At 44.3% G+C, this 21440-nt stretch overlaps 1 protein-coding gene across 1 annotated transcript in view; it reads right to left on the bottom strand.

The window, feature by feature from the left end:
* The window catches only part of SMURF1 (SMAD specific E3 ubiquitin protein ligase 1), a gene marked incomplete in the record, with an annotated part of 166796 nt that overhangs the window by 110943 nt on the left and 34413 nt on the right, over window positions 1-21440 (bottom strand). The window contains 5 exon segments of the mRNA XM_053694615.1: window positions 2663-2766; window positions 2901-3102; window positions 3190-3336; window positions 9353-9437; window positions 9577-9815. Coding sequence (XP_053550590.1) covers window positions 2663-2766; window positions 2901-3102; window positions 3190-3336; window positions 9353-9437; window positions 9577-9815 — 777 coding nt within the window.

Raw genomic sequence — 21440 nt, forward strand, 5'->3', positions numbered from 1 at the left:
CAAGTAGGCTTTATCTGAGGGGAACGATCACACACACAGACCTGTACACAAGTAGGCTTTATCTGAGGGGACCGATCACACACACACACACACCTGTACAGAAGTAGGCTTTATCTGAGGGGAACGATCACACACACACACACACACACACACACACACCTGTACAGAAGTAGGCTTTATCTGAGGGGAACGATCACACACACACCTGTACAGAAGTAGGCTTTATCTGAGGGGAACGATCACACACACACACACCCGTACACAAGTAGGCTTTATCTGAGGGGAACGATCACACACACACACCTGTACACAAGTAGGCTTTATCTGAGGGGAATGATCACACACACACACCTGTACAGAAGTAGGCTTTATCTGAGGGGAACGATCACACACACACCTGTACACAAGTAGGCTTTATCTGAGGGGAACGATCACACACACACACACCTGTACACAAGTAGGCTTTATCTGAGGGGAACGATCACACACACAGACCTGTACACAAGTAGGCTTTATCTGAGGGGAACGATCACACACACACCTGTACACAAGTAGGCTTTATCTGAGGGGAACGATCACACACACACACACACACCTGTACACAAGTAGGCTTTATCTGAGGGGAACGATCACACACACACACACCTGTACAGAAGTAGGCTTTATCTGAGGGGAACGATCACACACACACACCTGTACAGAAGTAGGCTTTATCTGAGGGGAACGATCACACACACACACCTGTACAGAAGTAGGCTTTATCTGAGGGGAACGATCACACACACACCTGTACACAAGTAGGCTTTATCTGAGGGGAACGATCACACACACACACCTGTACAGAAGTAGGCTTTATCTGAGGGGAACGATCACACACACCTGTACACAAGTAGGCTTTATCTGAGGGGAATGATCACACACACACACCTGTACAGAAGTAGGCTTTATCTGAGGGGAACGATCACACACACACCTGTACACAAGTAGGCTTTATCTGAGGGGAACGATCACACACACACACACCCGTACACAAGTAGGCTTTATCTGAGGGGAACGATCACACACACACACCTGTACACAAGTAGGCTTTATCTGAGGGGAATGATCACACACACACACCTGTACAGAAGTAGGCTTTATCTGAGGGGAACGATCACACACACACCTGTACACAAGTAGGCTTTATCTGAGGGGAACGATCACACACACACACACCTGTACACAAGTAGGCTTTATCTGAGGGGAACGATCACACACACAGACCTGTACACAAGTAGGCTTTATCTGAGGGGAACGATCACACACACACACCTGTACACAAGTAGGCTTTATCTGAGGGGAACGATCACACACACACACACACACACACCTGTACACAAGTAGGCTTTATCTGAGGGGAACGATCACACACACACACACCTGTACAGAAGTAGGCTTTATCTGAGGGGAACGATCACACACACACACCTGTACAGAAGTAGGCTTTATCTGAGGGGAACGATCACACACACACACCTGTACAGAAGTAGGCTTTATCTGAGGGGAACGATCACACACACACCTGTACACAAGTAGGCTTTATCTGAGGGGAACGATCACACACACACACACACACACACACACCTGTACACAAGTAGGCTTTATCTGAGGGGAACGATCACACACACACCTGTACACAAGTAGGCTTTATCTGAGGGGAACGATCACACACACACACCTGTACAGAAGTAGGCTTTATCTGAGGGGAACGATCACACACACCTGTACAGAAGTAGGCTTTATCTGAGGGGAACGATCACACACACAGACCTGTACACAAGTAGGCTTTATCTGAGGGGAACGATCACACACACACACACCTGTACACAAGTAGGCTTTATCTGAGGGGAACGATCACACACACACACCTGTACACAAGTAGGCTTTATCTGAGGGGAACAATCACACACACACACACCTGTACACAAGTAGGCTTTATCTGAGGGGAACGATCACACACACACACACACCTGTACACAAGTAGGCTTTATCTGAGGGGAACGATCACACACACACACCTGTACACAAGTAGGCTTTATCTGAGGGGAACAATCACACACACACACACCTGTACACAAGTAGGCTTTATCTGAGGGGAACGATCACACACACAGACCTGTACACAAGTAGGCTTTATCTGAGGGGAACGATCACACACACACACCCGTACACAAGTAGGCTTTATCTGAGGGGGAACAATCATACACACTTACATGGGTAGGCTTCATCTGAAGCGCACTCACACACCTGCATGTACATAGGCATTATAGGATATTTAGATACCTTATCACAGAACACTCCAACTGGGTTTTATTGAGCTTTTTAGTATAAGGTTCAGGTGGAATTCTATAATTTGAGGAAATATGTAAACTTTTGGGGCTCCCTTGTGTAAGTTTAAAAATAAATAAATATTAAAAAAAGGGATCTACAGCTGTCAACCTTTTGGATTATTTAATAGATATCTAAAAAGTGCAGCCGGTTCCTACATAGCTGAAAGGCACAGTGTATATCACATACATCATAATTACAGAATGATGTTGTACCCTTGTCACTCATACCTCATCTACAGCCATAATGCTCTACAACCCCCCGGCTAGTTACAGTCACACACTCTTCTGCTCACCTGGCTACACCACCGTAGTCTAATCCTTCCTCTCCTCGGAACTTCACCATCAGACGCTTCTTCAAATCTTTTGGTCGCATCTTCATGATCTGGCGATAAGACTCCTGCACAAAGACACATGCGAGTTACTGGTCTCTAGACAAAATGCTGTAACCCCCAAACAAGTATCAAAGCAGATTTGAAAGTTCACTAAACGGTATCCATCTACCGTGAATGGTTATATTTGTTGGACGTGTACCTCAAAGATCTCCTCGCGAGACACTTCCACACGGCAGTGACCAGCCTGGGGCTGCTGTAGAGACAACTCATGTCTTAGAACTTTCAGTTTCTGCACCAAGTCCCTCTCGTATCTCTGAGCAGGCAACTCCTCACCATCTTCCACAGACCCATCACTCTGCACAGGTAATGACTGGCTGGGCTCCTTCAGCTGGGAATGGTGGCTGTAAGAGACATTGCTGGGTAAGTCGCACTGAACAAAAACACAGCCAGTCTGGGCATACAAATTATGTGTCCCCTCCCATTCTTACGTCATGATGTGATGTAATCTGGGGTCTGTAAATTGTGTCGTTCGGTTATTGTGATCTACAAAATATATTCTTCCCGACACTGTGCTCCGGACTTCCCACCCTGTAGGCAGAGGTCCGAGGTCGTCACAATTCACACTGTTAAGGTCTCTAAAAGGATTATGAAAAATAATATGAGAAATTAGCAAATATGAGAGCTGTGCCAACATCTAATAAATCAAGTTAAACACACTGTAAGTGTAAGATCTAACATGTCTAGGTCACATATTATAAGATGCAACATTATAGCCGCCATCAAAGAAAATTCATGCTTTCCTGATAAATTTGTTTTTTAGACACAATGAGTCCACGGATCATCTTCATTACTTATGGAATATTCACCTCCTGGTCAGCAGGAGGAGGCAAAGAGCACCACAGCAGAGCTGTTAAATAGCTCCTCCCTTCCCTCCCACTCCAGTCATTCGACCAAAGTTAGGAAGAGAAAGGAAAAGCCAAGGTGCAGAGGTGTCTGAAGTTTATAATAATTAACAATCTGTCTAAAGAACAGGGCAGGCCGTGGACTCATTGTGTCTAAAAAGAAACAAATTTATCAGGTAAGCATAAAATTTTCTTTTCTTTTTAAAGACACGATGAGTCCACGGATCATCTTCATTACTTATGGGATACAATACCCAAGCTAGAGTACACAGATGATAAGGGAGGGACAAGACGGGGAACCTAAACGGAAGGCACCACTGCTTGATGAACCTTTCACCCAAAAGCGGCCTCAGCCGAGGCAAAAGTATCAAATTTATAGAATTTTGAAAAAGTGTGAAGAGAGGACCAAGTTGCAGCCTTGCAAATTTGTTCCATAGAAGCTTCATTTTTGAATGCCCATGAGGAAGCAACAGCCCTAGTGGAATGAGCCGTAACTCTCTCAGGAGGCTGCTGTCCAGCAGTCTCATATGCAAAAAGGATGATACTCTTCAGCGAAAAAGAGAGGTAGCCGTAGCTTTCTGACCCTTACGTTTTCCAGAGAAAATTACAAACAAAGAAGAGGACTGACGTAAGTCCTTAGTCACTTGTAAGTAAAATTTTAAAGCACGGACCACGTCCAAATTGTGCAGAAGACGTTCTTTCTGAGAAGGAGGATTAGGACACAAAGAAGGAACAACAATCTCCTGATTAATGTTCCTATCACCTTTCTCCAAACCCTCTTGGAGAAAAGACAAGATTCTAGGAATCCTAACTCTACTCCATGAGTAGCCCTTGGATTCACACCAATAAAAAGGTATTTACGCCAAATTTTATGGTAAATTTTTCTAGTCACAGGCTTACGAGCCTGAATCATGGTCTCTATGACCGATTCAGAAAACCCCCGCTTGGATAAAATTAAGCGTTCAATCTCCAACCAGTCAGCTTCAGAGAAACTAGATCTGGGTGAAGGAAGGGCCCTTGAATTAGAAGGTCCTTTCTCAACTGAAGTCGCCAAGGTGGCAGAGATAACATTTCCACCAGATCTGCATACCAAATACTGCAAAGCCAAGCCGGAGCAATAAGAATCACCAACACCCTCTCCTGTTTAATTCGAGCAATGACCTGAGGAAGAAGTGCAAACGGAGGAAATAGGTATGCAAGGCTGAAGGACCAAGGAACCGCCAAGAGCATCTATCAGTTCCGCCTGGGGGTCCCTGGACATCAACCCGTATCTCGGGAGTTTGGCATTCTGTCGAGATGCCATGAGATCTAACTCCGGCCGATCCCATTTGAGAATCAGGATGGAGAACACTTCCGGATGGAGTTCCCACTCTCCCTGATGAAAAGTCTGCCTGCTCAGAATGTCCGCCTCCCAGTTGTCCACCCCATGGATGTGGATCGCCGACAGATAGCAAGAAGGGGCCTCCGCCCACCGAATTATCTTGGTTACCTCGGTCATCGCTAAGGAACTCCTCTGATAAACTGAGCTGAGGCTAACTGAGGCCAGGCAAGGCCAGGCCAGGCGAGCATTGAATATCGCTCTTAGTTCCAGGATGTTTATAGGAAGAACAGCCTCCACCTGAGTACACACTCCCTGAGCCTTTACGGAACCACAGACAGCTCCCCACCCTAGAAGGCTGGCATCTGTTGTCACAATCACCCAGGATGGTCTGCGAAAGCAGGTTTCCTGGGATAGATGATCCAGAGACAACCACCATTGAATTGAGTCCCTCGTCTCCTGTTCCAGGTTTATTCGAGGAAACAAGTCTGCATAATCTCCATTCCACTGCCTGAGCATGTTTAACTGCAGAGGTCTGAGGTGGAACCAAGCAAACGGGATGATGTCCATTGCCGCCACCATCAGTCCAATTACTTCCATGCACTGGGCCACTGACGACTGAGGAGTGGACTGAAGGGCTCGACAGGTATCGAGAATCTTTGATTTCCTGACTTCTGTCAGAAAAATCCCTAGATATAGAATCGATTAGAGTTCACAAGAAAGTCACCCTTGTATTCGGGATTAAGGAACTCTTTTTCCAGATTTACCTTCCACCCGTGAGCTCTCAGAAAGGAAAGCACCACGTCGGTATGAGATCTAGCTTGTTGAAAGGATGGCGTCTGGATTAGAATATCGTCCAGATAAGGCGCTACCGCAATGCCCCGTGGCCTTAGAACCACCAGGAGAGACCCCAGAACCTTTGTGAAAATTCTGGGGGCCGTGGCCAGACCGAAAAGGAAGAGCCACAAACTGGAAGTCTAGAAAAGCAAACCTCAGGAACCTGTGATGATCTCTGTGGATAGGAACATGTAGATATGCATCCTTTAAATCCACAGTCGTCATAAATTGACCCTCTTGGATCAATGGAAGAATGGTAAGAATAGTTTCCATCTTGAATGACTGAACCCTGAGAAACTTGTTTAGACTCTTGAGGTCTAAGATAGGTGTGAAGGTTCCCTCCTTTTTGGGAACCACAAACAGATTTGAATAAAAACCCTGCCCCTGTTCCTGTACTGGAACGGGAACAATCACTCCCAGGGAAGATAGGTCTCTTACACAATGTAGGAACGCCTCTTTATCTGTTCTGCAGATAATCTTGAAAGAAGAAACCTGCCTCTGGGAGGAAAAGTTTTGAACTCCAATTTGTATCCCTGAGACACTATTTCTACTGCCCAGGGATCCTGAACGTCTCGAACCCAAGCCTGAACGAAGATGGAAAGTCTTCCCCCTACCAGATCCGGTCCTGGATCGGGGGCCTGCCCTTCATGCTGTTTTAGATTCAACAGCAGGCTTCTTGGATTGCTTACCCTTGTTCCAAGACTGGTTGCGTCTCCATGTGGGTTTAGATTGTTCCTGCTTAGTGGAGGAAAAAGGAAGAAAGGAACTAAAATTACTGTCGTCCTTTTTGTTTGTTTCTCTTATCCTGAGGGAGGAGATGACCCTTACCTCCAGTTATATCAGAGATAATTTCCATCAGGCCAGGTCCAAATAAGGTCTTTTCCTTGTAAGGAATCGCTAGAAGCTTAGACTTAGAAGACACGTCCACAGACCAAGGTTTTAACCATAAGGCTCTGCGGGCTGGGATAGAGAACCCCGAACTCTTAGCTGCCAATTTAGTAATTTGCAGAGAAGCGTCTGTAATAAAAGTATTAGCTAACTTCAGAGCTTTAATCCTGTCTTGGATCTCCTCTAAGGAAGTCTCAGTCCTGAGAGACTCAGACAGAGCATCAAACCAATATGCTGCCGCACTAGTGACGGTAGCAATGCATGCAATATCTGTCCAATTTACTCAACTTCGCAGGAGCGACCACTACTGTGGAATCACAGTCGTCTAAAGTAACCAAAACCCCCCTGAGTAACAGGCGGAGGTGTTCTAGTTTAAACCTGAAAGATATAACCTCTGAATCAGTCAAAAGGTAATGAACTTTCTGAATATGAAATTTCGCCTTCCGATAGAACCTCAATACCCTCTCTCATCTCAGTTCCCTGGGAGGGTACATCCGAGATTGCCACCATTGCATCAGAAACCTCACCGACTGCATGTTTGTCTTTCCTATTACGCTTGCCTTGTAGCATTGGGAAAGCAGACAACGCATCAGAAATTGTGGAAGACATAAGCGCAGCTATGTCTTTTAAGGTAACTCCAGCAGGCACTAGAGCAGAAGTACAGGGCACTGCTTGTGCGGGCGTTAAAGTTTGGGACGTTTGGGGAGAAAGTTTGGGACGTTTGGGGAGAAAGCTGCGGCATACCCTGAATCTCGCCAGACTCCTGAGAAACAGCCGCTCTTGAAAAATTTTGCTCCTGAAATTTTTTTTCCCTATAACATAAAGCCCTCTCAATACAAGAGGGACAGAAAGGGATTGGTGGTTCCACATTTGCATCCAAACACATGGAGCAAGTAACATTTTGCACGGCTCCTATGTCCATACTGAAGCACAATAAGATGACAATGTAATAAAAAATCTTTTACCCAAAATTTTTTTTTTTTACAAAACGTTACTGTCTCTTAAAAATTTAAAAGATAACTTTTACTACATGAGAAATATGTGCTCAAAAAAGGTCATAAGATAATTAAATTACTTTATGTCTCAAAAAAATTTGATTACATAAACCATTAGTGTGTCTTTAAATTTTAAAAGGTAACTTTTTTACTGCAATAGGAAAAAACCTATCCCATCAGCTAAACAAAGTACAATTCAGACACCCTTACACCTTAGCAACTCTGCTGAGGCGCCTACCTGCAAAAGGAACTCTCACTCCCTGGTCTTAACTTTTTTTTAGAGCTGGAACGATTCGGATGTTCAGGACCACAATAGCGCTATAACCACTTGCTTAATGAGTAGGAAACCATGCGGTTTTAGTGCCACAATGTGCAGACGTCCATGCAATGATAGAACGGCTGAATACTGCGTAGTTAACTTAGGAAGCGCGCAAACCAGACAAAACTCATTACCCGATCGGCTTAAATGTTTAACATAAACCATTAGGGAAAATAACAACCATAAACAAAAATTGCCTGTACTTATGGCTGTCCAATACCCTCCAAATAAGAGAGCTTTATGTCCCAACATAAAGAGCCCCTTGTCTGAATCTTATATGTTTTCCAGAAATAGTATTAAAGTGCCCACTTTCCTCTGAGTTTACTTTTCCCAGAATAAACAAAATCAGCACTTACCTTTAATACTGTCCGACAGCAGGACAGTCCAGCAGGTTTAAGAGGTCCTCTCCCTCACATAGCCTTGTGGAAAATGATAAGCCCGAGTTAAGTTTGCTTAGGCAATCAGGATAATGGCAACATAAATGTATGGGAGGCACAGTGAGAATTATGTCCCGCAAGTTCCCATTTCTCTAAAGCCACGAATGCTCTACTGAAGAGACTGATATGGACTACGGCTACACCCTAGAACAAAGCAGAACACTCTGGCACTACTTTAAAAATAATAAACACTTGATTGAAGAATCTTTTCTAACACCTCACTTTACCTCTTCCTATCACTAACGTAGGCAAAGAGAATGACTGGTGTGGGGGGGAAGGGAGGAGCTATTTAACAGCTCTGCTGTGGTGCTCTTTGCCTCCTCTTGCTGACCAGAAGGTGAATATTCCATAAGTAATGAAGATGATCCGTGGACTCACCGTGTCTTTAAAAAGAAAGTTCTCTTTCCTTATATTTGGATGCCTAACCTTTATTACAGGCATTTAGAGGGCTGGCAGACTGTTGCCAGGGAAAGCAGATGGAACCAATATCTGAGCAGACTTTTATAAGCAAATTTCAAAAATACTACATATAGTTTCATTCAGGTGCTGTCTTGTGCCACTAAGTAATAAATACCAGGATATGGTACTCAAACATTTCTTATGTGAATGAAAAAGCAGCAATTACATTTTTTCCATGATAAAGATTAAAAGGACATATAGGAGCCAAAAGAAAATGTTCTGCATTTTATGCAAGCAAAAGTGCAATAGTAAAATGCTGGGTGTCTCCTCCTCAGATTCACCAGCTGCCTAGTGTTTAATGCAGCGATATCCTGTGTGCTACAGCTGCGACCACTTGTAACATGAATGAGGCCTGTGTACAAGCATTGGATACGTCTTTGTAACTAGCTGTGCAACAGTTACTTTGTGTGCACCGCACACTGGCACATCCAGACACGCAGCTGCACACAGTAGAAAATTGTATTTCACAGGCAGTACCACATCACACATGCTGTACCTGGGTATTCTTGGGTCGTGCCACGTGCTAACGCCAGTCTGTGTGTGCAGGAAGTAGACCTGGCCCTGAACTGTGGTCCTTTGTTCTGTGAAGAGAACATATGCTGAGACACAGCTAGAACAGGACATACATTTTACACACAGATATCACATGTCCAGGAACTAGCAAATGCCTGGGCTATAACAGATTTACTTATGTGCTATTTAGGTTTATTCCACACTCACCGTAGCCTTCAGGCAAGTCTGGCGACTGGTAGCCATGTGGCCTGTTCTGTGGTGTCTGGACATGACCCCGGACCTCTGGAGACCTTAGTCTCTGTGCTTGGAGTCGTTGTTCCTGGTCTGGAGATTCCGCAGACCTGCAGTTTCCTCCTCCAGCCGCTCCCGTCCCATCTGAATATGGAGCCGGCTCCTCCATAAAACAGCTCAGGGGCCTTCCTGGGCCAGATTCTTCATAAACTGTCCTAAATTAATGGACAGAGAGAACATGTTTAACTTGTAACTGACCCAGGGTAAAATGTCAGACCAGTTATTTGCTGTTATTTACAGGGTGTACAGAACACAATTAGGTTGTAACGGACATTTGCCGTTATTTACAGGGGGTACAGAACACAATTAGGTTGTAACGGACATTTGCCATTATTTACAGGGTGTACAGAACACAATTAGGTTGTAACGGACATTTGCTGTTATTTACAGGGTGTACAGAACACAATTAGGTTGTAACGGACATTTGCTGTCATTTACAGGGTGTACAGAAAACGATAAGGTTGTAACGGACATTTGCCGTTATTTACAGGGGGTACAAAAAACGATTAGGTTGTAACGGACATTTGCCGTTATTTACAGGGGGTACAGAAAACGATTAGGTTGTAACGGACATTTGCCGTTATTTACAGGGGGTACAAAAAACGATTAGGTTGTAACGGACATTTGCCGTTATTTACAGGGGGTACAGAAAACGATTAGGTTGTAACGGACATTTGCCGTTATTTACAGGGGGTACAGAAAACGATTAGGTTGTAACGGACATTTGCCGTTATTTACAGGGGGTACAGAAAACGATTAGGTTGTAACGGACATTTGCCGTTATTTACAGGGTGTACAGAACACAATTAGGTTGTAACGGACATTTGCCGTTATTTACAGGGGGTACAGAAAACGATTAGGTTGTAACGGACATTTGCCGTTATTTACAGGGGGTACAGAAAACGATTAGGTTGTAACGGACATTTGCCGTTATTTACAGGGTGTACAGAAAACGATTAGGATGTAACAGACATTTGCCGTTATTTACAGGGGGTACAGAAAACGATTAGGTTGTAACGGACATTTGCCGTTATTTACAGGGGGTACAGAAAACGATTAGGTTGTAACGGACATTTGCTGTTATTTACAGGGCGTAAAAAACACAGTTAGGTTGTAACGGACATTTGCCGTTATTTACAGGGCGTACAGAAAACGATTAGGTTGTAACGGACATTTGCCGTTATTTACAGGGTGTACAGAAAACGATTAGGTTGTAACGGGACATTTGCCGTTATTTACAGGGTGTACAGAAAACGATAAGGTTGTAACGGGACATTTGCCGTTATTTACAGGGCATAAAAAAACACAATTAGGTTCTAACTGACCTATTTGCAGTTATTTACAGAGTGTACAGAACACGATTAAGATGTGACTTATTTGCCGTTATTTAAAGGATATAGAGAACAGAAAACGATTAGGTTCAAACTGACCAATTTGCTGTTATTTAAAGGGCGTAGAGAACACGATTAACTGCAAAACAAACTATGCTTACGCGATAATTTCATTTTCATCTGTATGAGGAGAGTCCACGGCTTCATTAATTACTTGTGGGATTACAGAACCTGGCCACCAGGAGGAGGCAAAGACACTGCAGCCAAAGGTTTAAATACCTCCCCCACTCCCCTCATCCCCCAGTCATTCTGTCGAGGGAACAAGAACAGTAGGAGAAATATCAGGGTAATAAATGGTGCCAGAAGAAAACAAAAGAAATTTAGGTCCGCCCAGAGAACCGTGCAGGAGCCGTGGACTCTCCTCATACAGATGGAAATTAAATTATCAGGTAAGCATAATTTATGTTTTCCATCTTAATATGAGAGTCCATGGCTTCATTCATTACTTGTGGGAAACAAATACCCAAGCTCTAGAGGACACAATGAAAGAAACAGGAGGGCAAAAAGAGAGGCGGACCCTATTCTAAAGCAACCACAGCCTGCAAAACCCTTCTCTCCCAAAAGATGCTTCAGCCGAAGCAAAAACATTAATTTTGTAAAACTTAGAAAAAGTGTGTAAGGAGGACCAGGTAGCAGTCTTACAAATCTGCTCCATAGAGGCCTCATTCCTGAAGGCACAAGAAGAAGCCCCAGCTCTAGTTGAGTGAGCGTAATCCTTTGAGGAGGCGTATGTCCCGCTGTCTCATAAGCCAAGCGAATAATGCTCCTCAGCCAAAAAGATAGGGAAGGGGAAGAAGCCTTCTGCCCTTTGCGCTTCTCCAAATAAACAAACAATGCTGAAGTCTGTCTAAAATCCTTCGTAGCCTGAAGATAGAATTTCAAAGCTCGAACCACATCCAAATTATGAAGTAACCGTTCCTTCGAAGGAGGAGGATTAGGACAGAAGGAACGAACCACAATCTCCTGATTGATGTTGCGATCAGGAACAACCTTAGGGAGAAAACCCAACCCAGTGCAAAAAGCAGCCTTCTCAGCATGAAAAACCAGGTAAGGAGGCTCACATTGCAAGGCCGCCATCTCAGAGACTCTGCGTGCCGAAGCAATAACCAGCAAAAAGAACCTTCCAAGATCGTAATTTAATGTCAACCGAGTGCATGGGCTCAAACGGAGCCTTCTGCAAAACTTTAAAAACCAAATATAAACTCCAAGGAGAAGCGGAATGTCTAAACACAGGCCTTATTCTGGACAGAGCCTGAACAAAGGACTGAATATCAGGAAGCTCAGCGAGCTTCTTGTGTAACACAGAAAACAAAATTTATGCTTACCTGATAAATTTATTTTTTGACACGGTGAGTCCACAGATCATCATCAATTACTGTTGGGAATATCACACCTGGCCAGCAGGAGGAGGCAAAGAGCACCACAGCCAAGCTGTTAAAGGGCCACTAAACCCAAAATCTTTCTTTCATGATTCAGATAGAGAATAGAAATTTAAACAACATTACAATTTACTTCTATTATTTATTTTGCTTCATTTTTTAGATATCCTTAGTTGAAAAAAAAGCAATGCACATGCTGAGCCAATCACACGAGGCTTGTATGTGCAGCAACCAATCAGCAGCTACTGAGCATATCTAGATATGCTTTTCAACAAAGAATATCAAGAGAATAAAACAAATTAGATAATATAAGTAAATTAGAAAGATGTTTAAAATTGCATTCTCTTTCTAAATCATGAAAGAAAAAATGTGGGTGTCATGTCCCTTTAAGTATCACTTCCATTCCCACAACCCCCAGTCATTCGACTGAAGGAAAAGTAGAGAAAGGAAATAACACAAGGTGCAGAGGTGCCTGAGGTTTATATACCAAAGAAAAACAGTCTGAAAAACAGGGCGGGCTATGGACTCACCGTGTCAAGAAATAAATCAGGTAAGCATAAATTTAGTTTTCTTTCTAATGACACGGTGAGTACACTGATCATCATCAATTACTGTTGGGAATCAATATCCAAGCTAGAGGACACAGATGATAAGGGAGGGACAAGACAGGTAACCTAAACAGAAGGCACCACTGCCTGAAGAACCTTTCTCCACAAGAAAACCTCAGCCGAGACAAAAGAATCAAACTTATAGAATTCAGAAAAAAAAGTATGCAAAGATGACCAAATTGCAGCCTTGCAAAACAGATCCACATAAGCTTCATTCTTGAAAGCCCAGGAAGAAGAGACAGCCCTTGTAGAATGAGCTGTGATTTCCTCAGGAGCTTGCTGTCCAGCAGTCTCATAGGCCAAACGATCATATCTGACAGTCACACAAAAAGGTAGCGGCTCCCGCCACTGCAGCGACTGCCACTGCAGGCTGAAACAAAAACCCTGCGTGCTGAAACATTTTTCTTAACAGGGTCTCTAATTTCTTATCCATGGGTTCCTTAAACGACCAACTATCCTCGAGAGCGATAGTGGTGCACTTAGCGAGCGTGGCGATAGCTCCATCCACCTTAGGGACAGACCCCCACAATTCTAGCGGAGAGTCAGGAACAACTTCTTAAACGAAGAAGGGGAGAAAGAAAATCCAAGTCTCTCCCATTAATTCTTAATAATATTTGCCATTTAAACAAAAACCGGGAAAGTCTGGGGCACTACCCTGTCCTCGTAAACTTTATCAAGCATAGGAATAGAAGGTTCCTCTGGTAACTTCGGTTCCGGAACCTCTAGAGTAGCTAACACCTCTTAATAAAAAGCGTAAGTGCTCAATCCTAAACCTAAAGTCTGGTTCCTCCGCAGCCGGAGGTTTAGAGGCCGCAGATGCCAACCCAGAGAGAGAGAGTCTTCCGAGGTATCTGAGTCTTCCTCATCAGCGGATAATCTAGTTTCAGAGACATCCAATGGAGCAGATGACTCCTGGGAAGGCTAGCAATGTTTAACCTTTCGCTTGCGCTTAGCAGGGCGAGGTAAAGCACTAAAGGCTGCAGACACCGCCGTTTGCAACTGATCAGCAAAATCTGGCGGCCACAGGGCCCCTCCCGCAGGAGGATTAGTAGTGCACTGGGGAGCTGCATGTGTAATCGGAGATGATTTTAGGGAACACACCTTGCAGGACGGAGACCCCCTCAGAGGTGGACGGCTCAGTGGTACTAAACATCTTGTTCTTTTTAGATATCACTATTTTATCAAGGCATGTGGAACATAGTTGAGCAGGTGGGTATACCATAAGCTCCACACAATAAAGAGAGGCATTAGATCTAGGCAAAGAGGGAGTACCCTCTAACGCATCAGAGTCCTCCATAGCTTGTGCCATTAATATGGACTACAGAAAAAAATTAAATGGAACCCTTTATACCTCCAATGGCCGAGGCACTCACCATCTCCTATGACCCAGGCCCATAAAGAAACCGCTTTGTCTCCTGCAACCGACGGTCAGGAAACCGGAAGATAATGAGGCCACACCCGGTCACATGGAGTGCCATGCAGGACCGCCCCTGCAGCCAAGACAAACAGCGCCAAACTAAACAAACTGTGCAGTAATCAAAAACAAAGGAAGAACCTGACTGTTCACACATTACCAGAGCCACATCTCACGTCGCAGCAAAAAAACACAATAAAGTAATCATGTATAAATCCCCCCCCCTGTTCAATAATCCCTTTCCAGAGATATTAACCTTTGATTCTGTACAGATAAAAGGAGTCACACTGTGACCCTTTCTTCTTTCGTTATCATAAATGTATAAAATTAAATTCTTTTACCAGACTCTATGGCGTGGAACAGGACCACGACCTCTCAAGTTTGACAGTGTTGTAGCATCGCCTCTGACATGGACTTGAGTGGAAGAAAGCAGGTAGCGAATCTCGTCAACGCTGATTGCTTAAGGAGCTGTTAATACGAGTCGGGATGGTTTCGCAGAAAGACTCTCCCTGCATCTCCGGACTAACTTTTATTCATGCTCTCACTGAGAGGCTGACAGGACTACTTAAAACTCCAGTCCCATCTCAAAGAGTACTACCCTCCATAAGAGACTACTACGTAAACTTCCGACACTTCTCTACCATCCTCCTGTGACGAAAGGCAAAGAATGGCTGGGGGATGAGGGGAGTGGGGGAGGTATTTAAGCCTTTGGCTGGGGTGTCTAGGTTCTGTATTCCCACAAGTAATGAATGAAGCCGTGCACTCTCCTCATATCAAGATGGAAATAGGTCAGTTGTAACTAGGGTTGCCACCTCAGCCATGTTTAACTGGACACTTATGAGTTACACATGCTGCAGGGTGTGCAGGGAGGAACATGTATTGTGTTTCTGGACATCACTATTTATATTCCTCCCTGCAGCATGTGTAACTTATAAGTGTTCTGTATTTTAAGGGACGGGTGGCAACCCTAGTTGCAACCTAACTCCATGACCGTTTCTATAGTGTATAGCAAGCTCCATAGTCGTCACAAGGGCTAACACCTGGATGGACACGTGATGTATGGTGTCCTTATGGTGTAAGGAGGACACTGCATAGAAATGGTCACAGAAGAATTACACCTATGGGACAAATAACATTCCCTAATAGACTGTTACAAAATGTTACGCTATCATTTGTATTTTTCAGTTTGTATTCAGTTATGTGTGTGTCTTAAAGGGACAGTAAATACTGTAATTAGGAAATAAAATGCTTAATTTTATGTAAAAAAAACAAAAATTATGACTTACCAGATAATTTCCTTTCCTTCGATATAGGGAGAGTCCACAGCTGCATTCATTACGTTTTGGAATACAGAACCTGGCCACCAGGAGGAGGCAGACACACTCCACCCAAAGGTTTGAATACCCCCCCCCCCCCCCACCCACCTCCCTCATATCCCCCAGTCAGTCATTCTGCCGAGGGAACAAGGAACTGTAGGAAAAATATCAGGGTGAAAAAGGTGCCAGAAGAAAGCAATTTAAATTTAGGGCCGCCCTTCGGAGAGCACGAGCGGGAGCTGTGGACTCTCCCAGTATCGAAGGAAAGGAAATTATCTGATAAGTCATAATTTTTGTTTTCCTTCTAAATACAGGGAGAGTCCACAGTAGCATTCATTACTTTTAGGAAAACAATACCCAAGCTATAGAGGACACTGAATGCTAACGGGGGTAACAATAAAGCGGCCCAATCTGAGGGCACCACAGCCTGAAAAAAATTCCATCCCCCGAAAACTGCTTCAACAGAAGCAAAAGACCCAAAAAAGTTAGCAGGACCAAGTAACTGCCCAACAATTATGACCGTAAGAACCCACATCAGGGACCAAACAAAAACAAATTATGCTTTTCTTCAGATGGAAAAAGTCCACAGCTGCACTCATTACTTTCGGGAATTCAGAACCTGGCCAACAGGAGGAGGCAAAGACACCCCAGCCAGCTTAAATACCCCTCCCACTTCCCTCATCCCCCAGCCATTCTGCTGAGGAACAAGGAACAGTAGGAGAAATATCAGGTGAAAAGGTGCCAGAACAACAAAAAAAAAAAACAGACGCCCCACAGAAAATACGGGTGGGGAGCTGTGGACTCTTTCCATCTGAAGAAAAGTAAATTATCAGGTAAGCAACATTTATGCTTTTCTTCATAAATGGAAAGAGTCCACAGCTGCATTCATTACTTTTGGGAAAACAATACCCAAGCTATACACTGAATGCAAAAAACGGGAGGGCACAAGAGGTGGCCCAACCTGAGGGCACCAGGCCTGAAAACCCCTACCCAACAAAATCCTGCTTTGGCCGAAGCCGAGAACAACTTTGAAAAAACAAAATTTATACTTACCTGATAATTTTTTTTCTTTTGCGATGTACCGAGTCCACGGTTTCATCCTTACTTGTGGGATATTATCCTTCCTAACAGGAAGTGGCAAAGAGAGCACCACAGCAGAGCTGTCTATATAGCTCCCTCCTTAACTCCACCCCCCAGTCATTCGACCGAAGGCCAAGGAAGAAAAGGAGAAACTATAAGGTGCAGAGGTGACTGAAGTTTTCAATAAAAAATACCATCTGTCTTGAATAGACAGGGCGGGCCGTGGACTTGGTACATCGCAAAAGAAAGAAATTTATCAGGTAAGCATAAATTTTGTTTTCTTTTGCAAGATGTACCGAGTCCACGGTTTCATCCTTACTTGTGGGATACCAATACCAAAGCTTTAGGACACGGATGAAGGGAGGGACAAGACAGGAACCTAAACGGAAGGCACCACTGCTTGCAAAACCTTTCTCCCAAAAATAGCCTCCGAAGAAGCAAAAGTATCAAATTTGTAAAATTTGGAAAAGGTATGAAGCGAAAACCAAGTTGCAGCCTTACAAATTTGTTCAACAGAAGCATAATTTTTAAAAGCCCATGTGGAAGCCACCGCTCTAGTGGAGTGAGCTGTAATCCTTTCAGGAGGCTGCTGTCCAGCAGTCTCATAAGCCAAACGGATGATGCTTTTCAGCCAAAAGGAAAGAGGTAGCCGTAGCCTTTTGACCTCTACGCTTGCCAGAATAGACAACAAATAAAGAAGATGTTTGATGAAAATCTTTGGTTGCCTGCAAATAAAACTTCAAAGCACGAACCACGTCCAAGTTGTGCAACAGACGTTCCTTCTTAGAAGAAGGATTAGGACACAGAGAAGGAACAACAATTTCCTGATTGATATTCCTGTTAGTAACAACCTTAGGGAGGAACCCAGGTTTGGTACGCAAAACCACCTTATCAGCATGGAAAAGATGATAAGGCGAGTCACATTGTAACGCAGATAGTTCAGAAACTCTTCGAGCTGAAGAGATAGCAACTAGAAACAGAACGTTCCAAGATAGAAGCTTAATATCTATGGAATGCATGGGTTCAAACGGAACCCCCGGAAGAACTTTAAGAACTAAATTTAGACTCCATGGCGGAGCAACAGGTTTAAACACAGGCTTGATTCTAACTAAAGCCTGACAAAAAGCCTGAACGTCTGGGACGTCTGCCAGACGCTTGTTCAATAGAATAGACAAAGCAGATATCTGTCCTTTTAAGGAACTAGCTGACAATCCTTTCTCTAATCCCTCTTGGAGAAAAGACAAAATCCTAGGATTCCTGATCTTACTCCATGAGTAACCTTTGGATTTGCACCAAAAAAAAGATATTTACGCCATATCTTATGATAGATTTTCCTGGTGACAGGCTTTCGAGCCTGAATCAAGGTATCTATGACCGACTCAGAGAAACCCCGCTTTGATAAAATCAAGCGTTCAATCTCCAAGCAGTCAGTTGCAGAGAAATTAGATTTGTATGCTTGAACGGACCTTGAATCAAAAGGTCCTGCCTCAGTGGCAGAGATGACATGTCCACCAGGTCTGTATACCAAGTCCTGCGTGGCCACGCAGGTGCTATCAAAATCACTGAAGCTCTCTCCTGTTTGATTCTGGCAATCAGACGAGGGAGGAGAGGGAATGGTGGAAACACATAAGCCAGGTTGAACGACCAGGGTACTGCTAGAGCATCTATCGGTACTGCCTGAGGATCCCTTGACATGGACCCATAACAAGGAAGTTTGGCGTTCTGACGAGACACCATCAGATCCAATTCTGGTGTGCCCCATAACTGAATCAGTTGAGCAAACACCTCCGGATGAAGATCCCACTCCCCCAGATGAAAATCCGCCTCCCAGTTCTCTACCCCTGGGATATAGATGGCAAGAGTGAGTCTCTGCCCATCGGATTATCCTGGAAACTTCTATCATCGCTAAGGAACTCCTTGTTCCCCCCTGATGATTGATATAAGCTACAGTCGTGATGTTGTCCGACTGAAATCTGATGAATCTGGCTGAAGCCAGCTGAGGCCATGCCTGAAGAGCATTGAATATCGCTCTTAATTCCAGAATATTTATCGGTAGGAGGGCCTCCTCCTGAGTCCACAAACCCTGTGCTTTAAGGGAATTTCAGACTGCACCCCAGCCCAGAAGGCTGGCGTCCGTCGTCACTATAACCCACGCTGGCCTGCGGAAACACACTCCCTGGGACAGGTGATCCTGTGACAACCACCAAAGAAGAAAATCTCTGGTCTCCTGAGGAGATAAATCTGCATAATCCCCATTCCACTGACTGAGCATGCATAGTTGCAGTGGTCTGAGATGTAAGTGAGCAAAACGGAACTATGTCCATTGCCGCTACCATTATTCCGATTACCTCCATACACTGAGCCACTGACGGCCGTGGAATGGAATGAAGAGCTTGGCAGGTGGCTAGAATCTTTGATTTCCTAACCTCCGTCAGAAATATTTTCATGTCCACCGAGTCTATCAGAGTCCCTAGGAATGAAACTCTTGTGAGAGGGGAAAGAGAACGCTTTTTTACATTCACCTTCCACCCATGAGATCTTAGAAAGGCCAACACGAAGTCCGTGTGAGACTTGGCTAGTTGGAAAGTCGGCACTTGAATTAGAATGTCGTCTAGATAAGGCGCCACTACTATGCCACTGCTATGTGAAAATTCTGGGAGCCGTGGCCAACCCGAAGGGAAGAGCCACAAACTGGTAATGCTTGTCCAGAAAGGCAAACCTGAGGAATTGGTGATGATCTTTGTGGATAGGAATGTGTAGATACGCATCCTTTAAGTTCACGGTGGTCATATATTGACCCTCCTGGATCATTGGTAAAATAGTCTGAATGGTCTCCATCTTGAAGGATGAAACTCTTAGGAATTGGTTTAGGATCTTGAGATCTAGGACTGGTCTGAAGGTTCCCTCTTTTTTGGGAACCACAAACAGATTGGAGTAGAACCCCTGCCCCTGTTCCGTTTTTGGAACTGGGCAGATCACTCCCATGGTAAATAGATCTTCTACACAGCATAAGAACGCCTCTTTTTTTGTCTGGTTTACAGACAATTGTGAAGGATGGAATCTCCCCGTTGGGGGAGAATCTTTGAAATCTAGAAGATACCCCTGGGTTACGATTTCTACAGCCCAGGAGTCCTGAACGTCTCTTGCCCAAGCCTGAGCAAAGAAAGAAAGTCTGCCCCCTACTAGATCCGCTCCCGGATTGGGGGCTACCCCTTCATGCTGTCTTGGTGGCTTCTTGGCTTGTTTACCTTTGTTCCAAGCCTGGTTATGTTTCCAGACTGGCTTGGATTGAGCAAAGTTCCCCTCTTGCCTTGCAGCAGGGGAAGAGCAAACAGTACCACCTTTGAAGTTTCGAAAGGAATGAAAATTATTTTGTTGGTCCTCAACTTATTTGACTTATCCTGAGGGAGGGCATGACCCTTCCCTCCAGTAATATCTGAAATTATCTCTTTCAGTTCAGGCCCAAATAGGGTCTTACCCTTGAAAGAATTGGTCAAAAGCTTAGATTTTGATGACACATCAGCCGACCAGGACTTAAGCCATAACGCTCTACGCGCTAAAATGGCAAAACCTGAATTCTTTGCCGCTAATTTAGCCAGATGAAAAGCAGCATCTTTAATGAAAGAATTAGCTAGCTTAAGAGTCCTAATTCTATCCATAATATCGTCTAATGGGGTCTCCACCTGAAGAGCCTCTTCCAGAGTCTCGAACCAAAAGGCAGCTGCAGTGGTTACAGGAACAATGCACGCTATAGGCTGGAGAAGAAAACCCTGATAAACAAAAATTTTCTTTAGGAGACCCTCTCATTTTTTATCCATAGGATCTTTGAAAGCACAACTGTCCTCAATAGGTATAGTTGCACTCTTAGCCAGAGTAGAAATAGCTCCCTCCACCTTAGGGACCATCTGCCACGAGTCCCGCATGGTGTCCGATATGGGAAACATCTTCTTAAAAATAGGAGGGGGAGCGAACGGAATACCTGGTCTATCCCACTCCTTAGTAACAATGTCCGAAATCCTCTTAGGGACCGGAAAAACATCAGTGTAGACAGGAACCTCTAAATATTTGTCCATTTTACACAATTTCTCTGGAACTACAATAGGGTCACAATCATCCAGAGTCGCTAAAACCTCCCTGAGCAATAAGCGGAGGTGTTCTAGCTTAAATTTAAATGCAGTCATATCTGAATCTGTCTGAGGGAACATCTTTCCTGAGTCAGAAATCTCTCCCTCAGACAGCAAATCCCTCACCCCTATCTCTGAACATTGTGAGGGTACATCGGATACGGCTACTAAAGCGTCAGAAGGCTCAGCATTTGTTCTTAACCCAGAGCTACTGCGCTTCCCTTGCAACCCAGGCAGTTTAGATAAAACCTCTGTGAGGGTAGAATTCATAACTGTGGCCATATCTTGCAAGGTGAAAGAATTAGACGCACTAGAGGTACTTGGCGTCGCTTGTGCGGGCGTTACTGGTTGTGACACTTGGGTAGAACTAGATGGCATAACCTGATTTCCTTCTGTCTGAGAATCATCCAGTGCCAAACTCTTATAAGTCAAAAACAGAATTTATGTTTACCTGATAAATTACTTTCT

Source organism: Bombina bombina, chromosome 11 (genome assembly GCF_027579735.1).
Source record: "Bombina bombina isolate aBomBom1 chromosome 11, aBomBom1.pri, whole genome shotgun sequence".
Classification (NCBI taxonomy): Eukaryota; Metazoa; Chordata; class Amphibia; order Anura; family Bombinatoridae; genus Bombina; species Bombina bombina.